Raw genomic sequence first — 13,449 nt, forward strand, 5'->3', positions numbered from 1 at the left:
CCATTATTCAGTTTCTCCTGTCACCTTTAGTGTATTCTTAATGTTGTTGTCGCTGTGTGCCTCTTCATTGATCGAAGATTTCCATTTCTGTGACAGTTTTACTAAAAATTTGCAAGGCAGATTTTATTGTTGAACCTGTACAGAATCTGGATAGAAAAGAACTTTACCATTTAAAATGTGTGAAATATACATCAAAATGATTATACCATTTACAGGTGTAATACAGTTGTGCAGAGTTCAAGCTATCACTTTCAGCCTCAATTTTTTTTGTTATATTCATAAGCAGACTTTCTCATACAAGGCTACTTTTAATTGTTTCAGCTCTGATAATGGAGTGGACAGACTAAAAATTACTGAGTGTGTGGAGGCAAAAATGGATGTTGACTCTATTAGTAGAGATGTCATCCCAGAATTCACAAAAACAAGTGAAACCTCTAATAATGTTGTTTGCACTGCCAAGGATAATGACAAGGGTCTGGTAAAGAAGAATGGGCCCGAAACCCAAATGAAGCTACGCCCTCGAGCTGCTAGATCATCTCAAAAGATGCAGAAAATGAATGAAACATCTTGTAGTCATATTGACAGAATAATAAAAAATCAGAAAGAAATTGAGAAAAAGAATAGCCCTCAAACACATTGTAAACACTGTAATTTGGGTGGATCTTGCAGTGGAAGAAGCAGGAAGAAAAATAGCAACTCACTATGTCAAGGAAATATTAAAATTAAGCCATGTTATGTTAAATTAGAACCATTGCAGAATGTTATACAAGCTTTGGGAAGCACAAAAACACTGGAAGCACAACTTTCAGGAAATGTAAAAACAAGTGATTTAAATGCTGTTACTTCAGAGAAATTATGTAAATCCAAGAAGAGAAAGTGCAGTAGCAAAAAGTGGAAAGTCCCTTCCCTTGATGGAAATAATGACTCTGACGATTCTTATGCTTCAGTTGAAAGTGATGTTAGTATGCAAGAATATACAGCCACTTGGAATGAGAAATATGTAAAGCAGATGCAGAAGAAGAAGAAAAGACGACGAAAGATAAAAGCCTTGAAAGCATTTCCTACAACAGATACCATTGAAGTGCAACAGAAATCTTTATCTGTCACTGATAAAATGTTTGAATCTCAAATTAAAACTAAAAATGAAATGTCTTGTACATCATCTGTTGTTACATTAAAGGAAATGTGTGTAACAGCTAATGTCAAGTCATCTGCCATGGTTACCGAAGAACGTGATGATGCTCCTCAGCTCCCAAAGAAAACCAAGGGAAAACAATGTGAAGATCAGTCTAGTCCTGGTAAATCTCAGAAGAGGGGCTCATATAAAGCTTTAAATATACTTTTGCAGAAATCTCCAAAGAAGGAATTTCATTCCATAAACCTTCAAAGAACATCTCAAGAAGTGCAGACAGCTGTAGATCACTGTGAAAGTAAAAATAATATTTCATACATAAACAAAAACAAAATGGCAATTGATGCACCTGAAGACTCATCAAATGCTGCTGGAAATATTTTATGGTTGAACTGTGACTCAAAACAGAAAGAAAAAGTCAAAGATGCCACTACAGCTGGTGAGTGAAAGATTTCATCTATCCACATTGCATAAATTATCAAAAGAATATAGTCCTTAGTGACAGCTGAAAGTGATTATTGTGCATGTTCTCTACAGTGAGCTGCTTTGTTGTCATGCTAAGACAAGTTTTTTCATTCTTTCTCTAAGCTGTTCTTTTCTTTCTTCTGTCCATATTGCTCCTGTCTTTTTCTTTATTTTCACATGGAAGCTGTTGAAACTTTTTACTTTTGCTCCGAACTTTTCTCTTTTTCTTATTTCTTCCACCTTTATTTCCATTTCCCTCGGGTCTGCTTTAACTTCTTGGATGTACATCATTGATGTTTTTGGTTTTCTGTAAAAAAGTTAAAAATTCTTTTTTGTTTTTCTTTTCTCGTCTAATCTTTTTAGGTGTCCATAGAATAAAATTAGTCTCTTTCTTATTGTGTCTAGTAGTCATATTATTCTTTCATAAACTTCTTTGTTACTTCTAAATTTTCATTTCGAATTATATTTTGGGCATATATTGCATTTGCAAGGTGGCTGCTGAGTTAGATATATGGCTTGGGAGTGCTCTTGAAACTTTAATGAAAGTTACGGAAGTGAATAGTTATCTGAAACAAGACATTAAGGATGGCATACACTAAGCAGTGAATCTCATTAGAATATGTTTTGTATCAGTGAAAGAGGTGCTAAATGACAATATAAAGGGAAATAACACACCACAGAGTGAGGTTAGGGAATGCCAAATGAACATAAAACATAAGGAAGAGGAGAGCCACCATGCAGGACAAGTGCCACCACCTGTTGGCAGAATGTGCGAAACTACAAGCAGCAACCAGCACCAAGCGACAACAGCTGAACTGGAGCTGAATAGAAACCACACACTTGCGCTGAGAGCCTGTTGGACCAATCTAGCGAATGAGGCTCTGCAGCCGTCAGCTGGGGGTGAAATGTGGGGAATCGTAGGACTGCATCAGTACACTGCTGGCATACTGGGGCCAGACAGGCAAGGTATCTCACTTAAAAACTACAGCCTAGCAACGGTGACCCATGAAAACCATAACACACTGCTAACCAAAAAAAGGATAAAATGGCGGAAAGAATCAACCTATGGCTATAAGCCATGATAGAAGAAATCTCTAATAATATTTTGAACAATAAAAGAAGTAATAAAAAAACCAATGCTGTGAGCAGGAACCCAACCAAATTCAAAGTGAACAGAGGAAAAATCATCAAATAGGGGAAATCCAGAACCAGTAGAAGAGAGGAAATGAGAAAGGAGAGGAAAATATCATAACATGAAGATCAAGAGGGGGGATCAGCTGCCGTACTACTCAGAAATAGCAAGGAGATGAAGAAACAGAGAACAGGAAATAAAGGGAAGAAAGTCAGTGGAGACCTGTAAGCTAAAACAGGCTGAACAAAAAATGTGGCTCTATGTGGGTAAACTACACCAAAATGTGAGACAAGAAGATGTAACAAAGTTTCTCAAGGAAAACGGAATCTTGGGAGAAATCCGCTGCGACCAGCTTCAAACTAAAGGCACAAATAAAGCATTCAGAATAAGATTATCTGTCCAACACAAAATGTGGCTCTATGTGGGTAAACTACACCAAAATCTGAGACAGGAAGATGTAACAAAGTTTCTCAAGGAAAACGGAATCTTGAGAGAAATCTGCTGTGACCAGCTTCAAACTAAAGGCACAAATAAAGCATTCAGAATAAGATTATCTGTCCAACACAAAATGTGGCTCTATGTGGGTAAACTACACCAAAATCTGAGACAGGAAGATGTAACAAAGTTTCTCAAGGAAAACGGAATCTTGGGAGAAATCTGCTGTGACCAGCTTCAAACTAAAGGCACAAATAAAGCATTCAGAATAAGATTATCAGTCCAACACAGCCACGTGGAGTGGCCACACAGTTTGAGGTGCCATGTCACAGATTGCACGGTGTCCCTCCCGCCAGAGGTTCGAGTCCTCCCCCGGGCGTGGGTGTGTGTTGTTCTTAGCTTAAGTTAGTTTAAGTAGTGTGTAAGTCTAGGGCCACTGACCTCAGTGGTTTTGTCCCTTAGGGATTCACACACATTTGAACATTTATCCAACACAGAGAAGACAGCACCCGATTTCTGGTCGGAGGTATATTTTCTATCAACAAACGCACAACTCCCACAGCAACAGTAATGACAAAGATTACACCTGAATAAAGGCATGGAACATAGAAGGGCTGAAGTCCATCATCGCCGTGACCCTGATGCTCATCTTCCAAGAGAACAACATATTGTTCTGCACAGAAACATTCAGCTCAAAAGACATAAGTATCAGGAAATTCTACGGAATTCACTCTGCAGCCAAGAAAGGAGACAGAGAACACCCCACAGGGAGGAAGTTGTTTTATAAAACTGCATATGCAATTGTAATCGGGCATACAGATAATACCCTAACAGTAGTCACTGCTAAAATTAATATAATAGGCACATACTTCACACTCAATAGTGAACCCAAGAGTATCATAAAAAAGCCAGGAAAGGCACTAGAGAATATAGAAGATTGCAGGCCAACTATTCTAGAAGGTGATCTAAATTGTTGCATAGACAAATGGAACTCAAAACTACAAATGGTCACAGATTTTCTCATGAACTATCAACTGAGACTGTTAAATCAGGAGTAGGAATACACGTATATGGCACCAAATGGGAGGAGTCCAATGGACTTGGTCTTCACAAATGCTCATGGTCATGCGACGGGTGAAAGTAGTAAAAGTCTCAATCAAGAAACACCTTCCAATAGTTTCTAAAGGCAAATTAAGCAAATGAACACAGGGACATGAAGGTAAAAACCTTAAACCACAAGTTTCAAGCCACATAGATTAAGAAAGCTCTGCTAGTGAACAAAGCAGCAAAGCAGAGCTACCAGCAGTAATCCACATGTTGAGGCAGGGAAAATTAGACCAGGCATCAGCTGCTCTGAATGACTTAATCGCACACCCCAGCACTAAAGTAATCAAATTCAGATGCACCACAAAGCCATGGTTCAATGAAGAATGTTACGTCATGAAACAAAGGATACAGTAAAGAACATTGAATGTACAAATGCCTGCTGAAAGAAAAGAAGATAACATATGACCTCCTCACTGAACAGAAATTAATTACTGGAACACAAATGAATTGATCAAATGACTTTATTGGTTGGGAGACCCCATCTGGGTTTGTTTGGATGCTTAGTGCAAGTTTGTTTATTTAGCGCCACTTTGGCGACTGCACATTGGTAATAAAATGATTATGAGGACAACACACACATGCAGTCCCAATCAGAAAAAAATACCCGACCCAGCTGGTAATCAAACCCAGAGCTCTGTGATCAAGAGTCAACAACACTAACCACAAGACCACGAACTGCTGATGCTGAGACAGAAATGAAATGTTACATACTCCTAAGGTCCTTTACAGAGCTCAAATTGACCTCCCTTGTAAACGTGGAGCAATGAAAGCTACACTTCAGAAACAACCCTGCGGATAAAATGTCAAATGCCTTCACACTGCACATTGCAAGCAAACAAGTCATGGACCTAATTGCAGCTGAAGAAGTCAACCATTTTATAAGGAATGTAAAGAATACTAAGGCGGCATGTCCGAATGGGATATACAGGGAACACCTGAAGGATACAATCTAAGACCTGGCAGAACACCTGGCATTCCCATTCAATTAATGTCTCAAGAACAACTCACTTCCACACTCCAGACACTTACAACTGTGCTCTAGAAAGGCAAAGGCTGGAAAGAGGACCCAGACTCCTATAGAGGAATTGCTGTATGAGGTGTTAAGTTTAAAGTTTAAACTCTTCTCTAAACTACTATTAGGGCACAGTGAACAAAGACTGCGTGCTAATATCCCAGTGAATCAATATGGTATCACTCCAGGTAGATCAACAGTGCGCACTGTTCAAGAAGTCATTCAAGAAGTAGCAATGACTCTAACACAACCCCCTACCCCAGTGTACATGTTCTTTATAGACTTCTTCTCTAAAGCATTCAGCGGTATCGACAGGAAGAGCCTCATCCAGCAGCTAAAGAATATAATAGGTAAATGAAGTGGCAAACTAGAAATAAGCAAATTAATTCTAGTTGCAATCCATGTAGAAATATACAGTGGCATATTAATGTCAAAAGATATCATCCAAAAAAGAGGAGCCTTACAAGTGACATTGGACATATCATAGGCACAAGAAATGTAAAACTGCTTATGTATGCAGGTGACATGGTCATCCTCTCCAGGAGCCTAGAAGATCTACGAGCCACCAAGGAGACCATCAGATAGTGAGCACTAGAAAACTTGACGGAAATAAACAGCTCAAAGATAAAAACAATTAAATTTGAACAAGGAGGAAGAATATCACAGGTAGACCATCTCGTGTGGTGGGTCAACATTAGAATTCATGTCCAGCTTTAAATATTTGGGAGTAACATTGCAAACTGGAACCACTTTCTCTCTGCATGTACAAGAGTGAGTGTTAGCTGCAACAAAAGTCATTTACGACATCCCTAAGATGCAAAATGTATCCCAGCCAACTGCAATAACATTATTCTAGCTCAAAGTTATGCCTGCTGTGACATAAAGAATTCAACTAATATGGACCTATCTGCCAGTGAAAAAACTAGATAATGTTAAAGCTCGTTCACTCTCACAATTTGCAAGAAATAGCTACACCTAGATAATAGTGCAGGGAACTTCCTTCGTAAAAGATATTGGACAATACGTTGTCAATCACCCAGAGATGCAAGCATTCAAAACTATCATCAGCGGGAGGAGAAAGCCAGGGAGATACTGAAGGGAACCGTGGAAACAGGAATGGTTAATTCACATACCTGGAAAGGACCTAACTTCCAACTTGGCCACCTGTCCACACATTTTGTCAACCATGGCTTCCACTGGAAGATATACTAGAAAGAATAATATCACAACACCAAGGAGAACTGCATTTCTAAACTGTGCAACAAGTCATGCCCCAAATACCATGTAGTGAAGTGTGAAAACAGGACTGAACCACTAAGCACATTAACAAAAGATTGATGAAAGCCTAACTCAAACATAACTATACATATATATTGTGTTTAATAAAGCTATTATATTTTGGTCCCAAGATTTTCCTGGCTATTTTCCTGTCTTTCTTTTCTATTTTACCTAACTGTTTGGTTGCATTTAACAAAAGGCATTCTGACATAATGACAGTGCCGAAGTTTTGCATTAATGGTTACTGGCCTACAAGTTTTTTGTTGTTCGAAAAGCCACATCCATTTTCCTTACTCTTGCCAAGTTAGATTCTTCGTCCAAAGCATTTAGTTGTATTATTTCACCTATGTATTTAAATTTTTTGGCCTGGATGCATGCACTGATTCGGTTGGGAAGGGTACTACAATCCCACTGTATTCTCTCCTGAGGCAAGCTGGCCTCCGACTGTTGTAACTGGTCCTTGATATCCTGGATAATGACAATGGGACAGAGTTGACATCCAAGCTGGTCCCACACACATTCTTTCAGGGACAGGTCTGGGGATCATGCTGGCATAGAAGTACCTCAACACCATGCAGATAGTTAAGAGAGACATGTGCCATGTGTGGACAAGCATTGTCCTGTTGAAAAAATGGCACCATGTTACTGTTGAATGAGATGTCCATGAGATACAGTTGTACTCTCAGCATTCTCACAGTCACTACCAGCGGTGACCTGATATCATACCCAGTGACTCCTCACACCATGATGCAAGCAGTAAAACCTTTGTGCCTTTCCAAAATGTTGGAAGACCATACCTTCTACCCAGGTTGCTGCCATACGCATTGACAATACTCATCTAGACTTTGCAGAACCATGATCGATTGCTAAACACAGTGTGATGCCGTTTATTGGCAGCCTATACTTCCTGGTCGTGGCACCACTCCAAATACAGCCATTTGTGCTGTGGTGTTAATAGTATCCTGTGATTTGACGGTAATTCCCTAGTCTGGCTGGTGCTAGTCTCCAGCCAATGATGCGGGATGACACAATGTTTCAAGGAGTCTGTGTGGTGCAGATGTGAAGGGATTATGACGTACTTGGTGCACAATACCGTGATCCTCCGTAATGGTGGTCAGAAATGGTTGAATGGAATCTTGACAATTAGTATACCTGCCTTCATGTTCCCATGCATTCCAATATTGGGTCATTGCCACATCTGAATGCTTGAAAAATCTAGGCATTGCGTGATTCAACCAGCTGGCCAAGTTAAGACCCACGAAGAGGCCCCTTTCAAACTCTTTTAGATACTGATAACATTGTCTCACATACGTGCATTGCATCTTCGTGTCCTTCACAATGCTCAGTTAACATCTGACACTGTTCAGGGTCCTTATATACCCTTACAAGCCTGGTAATAACACTAATGCATTCTGATGGCCACTCTACCTGTCATAGAGCATTGCAGCTTTAATCATTTATGTCCTGTCAATGGTGTGTACATGTGCAAAGTTACATTGACAGCCAACCGTATCTCGTGGGTGCTTCACTTTTTGTCAGGTAGTATAAACAAAAGTCGTGATTGTTCGTCAACCTACAAATAAATAAAAGTCCCAACTGTGGTTAGCTTGTGAAAAACTGTAATACTCAACCAGCATTTACAACTGGAAGTATTACATACTCTCAGAAATGCACTTGAGAAATTGGCAAAGTTTACAAAACCACCGCATAAAGGTAGAATCTAAAGTCTGATTCAGTAGCAAAATTTTTGCAAGGGCATACATACAAATAATTCTAAGCTCCATCAAAAACAACAGAAATGTGCAGTTGATCCACTGAGTGGAGCAACGGAACTCCTGCTTCTGGTGTGGTTGAAAACTTGAGTCCCCTCTCTAGCATTAAGCTGGATTATATATCCATGAGGTGGACTACCGGGCCCATAATCCTCCTCTTCCTCCTCGCATTGATCCTATCTAGTGTGGTGTATACATTTCCAGGATTTTGCAGATTTTAATTTATTTAACTTAGTGGCCAGGTGCCCTTCCTGATGCCATGGTCATCAAGGTAATCTGAGGGAGGGAAGCATGTATGCCATCTCTCTGCATGTAAACTTTGTTCTGTGTGTTACTGTATTTTAACTATTTCTCTATCATATTCTCTGGGGTGAAATTTGGTAAGCAGCCCAGCAGTTTCCTAAAACAGCATGGGAAATGCTAAAAAGTACTCTCAGGCTGGCCAGTAAATCAGTCTACAGTCATTAATCTGCCATGCTTATTCACTCTGATCTGGGTCACCTTTGCTTCTTGCAAGCTGGCATGCTGCGCAGTAAGCTTTATGAGCAGGCAAGTGTATCTGTCTGCTTCAATTAATTAAAATCTTTTAATTAAATTTAATTAAAATATTTTCTTGTCACAGTATGATGTTGCCAGCAAAAGTGGACACATCAGAAGGTTTGTCTCACCAAGCTCTTTAATGTGACACCTTGATTGCTACTGTGTCACCAGTGGTTAAATAGTTATTAATTTTACAAGATTAGTCTGTTACCATATTCTTCACCCTAATAAACTCAATAAAGGTATGTTGCCAATACATATGTGGTTTTGGAAAGTTTAGTGTATTGCACTCCTTAAAATTATCTGTTGTGCTTCTCCATGTCTTCCATGATTGCTGTGGTACAATCAGATAAGTAACATGCTTCGAATACTGGCAACACATGTGTTCAGATTACTGATATGGTGGAAGTTCTGGGCACATCAAAATTTGACATTATTACTTGGCCACCTGTCACTGGCTGGCCCACTTGGGACACGTTGACTCTGCTTTGCTCGGCAGCTGTAAATGGCTTTGTCATGGCCTCTTTACTACCTGGTGCACCATGCACTCACGAGTAGGGACACTGTTCTGCATTCATTCTTGATTCATTTGTGCCATTGTATGTACTGCAATCCTTACCAGTGTTAGAGTATATGAAGGCACTTACCAAAATTTAATGGAAAGTGTCTTTAGCAGTGTAGAGTCCATGATAGTAGCTATGGTCAATCTGTCTTCTGTGATAACAGCTACAGATAAGCAGTTTACTATTGTGCATCATTATTAATGGTAATATATTTTCGTTTTAAAATACTGAACAATTATTTTGAAATACTGTACTGTGAAACATAATTTTACTAATTTCAGGAAAGTCAGAAGATGAATGCAAGAAGCAGTACTATATTACCACTGGCAATGAACGTTCTGGGTAAGTTTCGTGTGTTTCAATTTATTTATTAGTGCTCTTAGTGAAGTAATCATTGGAGAACTACTCTAGCTGTCTTCATCAGGTGTAGGCACCAACTTGGCTGCAAATACCAAAACTTGGAATCATCATGTTTACAAAGAAGACCTGGAATTTGTTGTGATATTTTTACTGGAACAGGCAGCTTTCATATGCAGAACAAATTTTTCACTCAACGCTAGAGTTAGTGCTAGTGGTTAGCTCAATAGATATCGATTTGGGAGGATGATGGTTCAAGTCTGCATCTGACCATTCACATTTACGTTTTCCGCAATTTCTCTAAATCACTCCAGGCAAATACCAGCATGTTTCCCTTGAAAGTACACAACTTATTTCCTTCCCATCCATGAAACAGTATGAGTTTCCACTCCATCTCTAATGACCTCAGTGTGCATGGGATGTTAAACCCTAGTCTTCGTCTCTTTTGGAGATTTGTCTTCACAGTTTTAGAGAAAAATAAATGGGTTTGAAATTTCTGCAGCTGCTGCAAGTGAAACTATATGCTACGCACATACTGTTACTGTCTCTCTGAATCGATTTCCGTATCACTCGAGTGGCACGACATTAGGTCCTTCTCCCATTTAGATGGTGTAATTTTTTCCTCCTATCTACGTAATTCTGTTTGATTTCAATTCGTTCGAGCAATCAATCATTCATGATAGGAAACACAGTCATAGCTCAGTCACTCAAAATTATTCTGAAATTTTACTTGTTAGAATGAAATCAGGCGATGATTCTTCTTCTCTGCAGGCTCGTGCTTTGCGGCAGTCTGCTAATCTGTACAAATAAAATGCCTCGTAATTTTGGGAGCGTTGTATAATCAGTCGGGAAACCTCAGATCAAGTGGATATTTGGCTTTGATGAAGTTTAACTTTCCGAAGAAGTAATGGAGCTCTTGGATTATTAAATGCAGGTTCGTATCCAGTCTTTCGGAAGTCCCTTCTGATTAACAACTATGCAGTATATCGATAAATATCATTAATTCCCAAATGTCACATAACATATATATATATATATATATATATATATATATCTCCTTCAAAAAAAGGTGTTATGTGACATTTGGGAATTAATGATATTTATCGATATACTGCATAGTTGTTAATCAGAAGGGACTTCCGAAAGACTGGATACGAACCTGCATTTAATAATCCAAGAGCTCCATTACTTCTTCGGAAAGTCAAACTTCATCAAATTCCCAAATGTCACTTCATCAAATTCCCAAATGTCACATAACATATATATATATATATATATATATATATATATATATATATATATATTTAAAAAGAAAGATGATGAGACTTACCCAACAAAAGCGCTGGCAGGTCGATAGACACACAAATAAACACAAACATACACACAAAACTCTAGCTTTCGCAACCAACGGTTGCCTCGTCAGGAAAGAGGGAAGGAGAAGGAAAGACAAAAGGATTGGGTTTTAAGGGAGAGGGTAAGGAGTCATTCCAATCCCGGGAGCGGAAAGACTTACCTTAGGGGGAAAAAAGGACAGGTTTACACTCGCACACACACACATATCCATCCACACATACACAGACACAAGCAGACATTTGTAAAGGCAATGCCTTGCCTTTACAAATGTCTGCTTGTGTCTGTGTATGTGTGGATGGATATGTGTGTGTGTGCGAGTGTAAACCTGTCCTTTTTTCCCCCTAAGGTAAGTCTTTCCGCTCCCGGGATTGGAATGACTCCTTACCCTCTCCCTTAAAACCCAATCCTTTTGTCTTTCCTTCTCCTTCCCTCTTTCCTGACGAGGCAACCGTTGGTTGCGAAAGCTAGAGTTTTGTGTGTATGTTTGTGTTTATTTGTGTGTCTATCGACCTGCCAGCGCTTTTGTTGGGTAAGTTTCCCTCTATTATATATATATATATATATATATATATATATATCCTTCAAAAAAAGGTGTTATGTGACATTTGGGAATTAATGATATATATATATATATATATCTATATATCTGCTTGTGTCTGTATATGTGTGGATGGATATGTGTGTGTGTGCGCGAGTGTATACCCGTCCTTTTTTCCCCATAAGGTAAGTCTTTCCGCTCCCGGGACTGGAATGACTCCTTACCCTCTCCCTTAAAACCCACATCCTTTCGTCTTTCCCTCTCCTTCCCTCTTTCCTGATGAGGCAACAGTTTGTTGCGAAAGCTTGAATTTTGTGTGTATGTTTGTGTTCGTTTGTGTGTCTGTCGACCTGCCAGCACTTTCATTTGGTAAGTCACATCATCTTTGTTTTTAGGTATATTTTTCCTTCATGGAATGTTTCCTTCTATTATATATATATATATTTCCTTTTTAATCGTACAGTTCGTATCAGTTATCTTCTGTGATAAATCTCAATAATCAAATTACAGTTCTTCCAAACAAAACTCATGCTAATCGGCACGAAGACAATCTCGGAAGCTTTTTTTCTAACAACCACCAGAGAGAGTACTACAAAGAATACTTATGCGCTCATGGCATAGCTATTGTATGAACTACTTTTCGCATGGATTCTGCGAGTATGAAGATAGAAAATTAGTAAACGTCATTCAAGGGTAGAATTGTATCAGAATAATTCATTGAATATAAAGAGATATTACAATTGCCCCTCGCAGCGAGCAAAGTTAATGATAATACACTTTGCGAGCTAACAGGAAAAATTTGTTGGGTTGTTTATTCAAAAGAGGAATATTTTGAATTAATAGAATTTTACCATAGACAGTATGGGTATCATGTTAAGAGAGTAAGTTACGAGAATACCTAAGCTGTAGCTTTTACATGTACCGGGGTATACCCACATCCCGAGTACATAATCAGGGAAGATGTAGATTGGTGTAATTACGAAAAAGGTCTACCCATTTGGGAACTGGCCTTCACAGGGAAACCCTGGAAAACCCAGAAGAATAGACCCCAGCTCAGGTATTAAAGAAGATAGGAAAGCCTAAATCCAGTAATTTTGAAATATATAGAAGCTCCGTAGATTAGATCAAAGGAAAAGTGCCTCATAGCCAAAAAAAATTTTTACAATATTGCTCAAAAAAAATTTTCAAAATTCTTCTTTCGACGATGTAGCCGGCGATCTCGTTGTGAAGTCGATGGAACAGGAACACTGGGTACGGACACCGGGTAGGCAACGTACAGCGTCTGGTGGAGGCGGCACGGAGGACAGGCAATGGCTTATGGTACAGGATAGAAGTTGGTAATGTGCCGTAGAAACAGGAAGATGATCTCAGGAACTTGAAACAGGTTTAAAGTGGAATAAGAAAAGGTTCTGACTGAATAAACCCCTGGAAGAGAGTGGATTAAGGCAACGAAGTCCATATTTCATCGTTGAACTCAAAATCGGAGTGGATTCTTATATTCTTCCATCTGTACTAGAGTGGAACATCCATCAGTCCTGATAATTGCGAATTTTTTTGTAGTCCTCAATACCAATTACAACTGCTGATTGTCCAAAATATTGCCAAATAGACTGTGGGCATTTAAATTTTGTTGTAGCTCATATCGAATGTATTCCTCTTAAAAAAGTTTTTAGATCTAATCTTCGGTGTGTTATAGTGCAGGTGGAAGTAGAGCATTGAATCCGTCCGAGGTTTGCTTTCAATTACGAAATTATGGATAAAATTT

At 39.0% G+C, this 13,449-nt stretch overlaps 1 protein-coding gene across 1 annotated transcript in view; it reads left to right on the plus strand.

Annotated features, from left to right (window-relative positions):
- Window positions 1-13,449, plus strand: part of LOC126184527 (DNA polymerase zeta catalytic subunit) — a 227,703-nt gene that overhangs the window by 60,380 nt on the left and 153,874 nt on the right. Inside the window, exons 11-12 of the mRNA XM_049926929.1 lie at window positions 322-1,571; window positions 9,718-9,778. Of these exons, the coding sequence (XP_049782886.1) occupies window positions 322-1,571; window positions 9,718-9,778 (1,311 nt within the window). The remainder of the gene's footprint in view (window positions 1-321; window positions 1,572-9,717; window positions 9,779-13,449) is intronic.

The sequence above is a fragment of the Schistocerca cancellata genome, chromosome 4 (assembly GCF_023864275.1).
Source record: "Schistocerca cancellata isolate TAMUIC-IGC-003103 chromosome 4, iqSchCanc2.1, whole genome shotgun sequence".
Taxonomy (NCBI): Eukaryota; Metazoa; Arthropoda; class Insecta; order Orthoptera; family Acrididae; genus Schistocerca; species Schistocerca cancellata.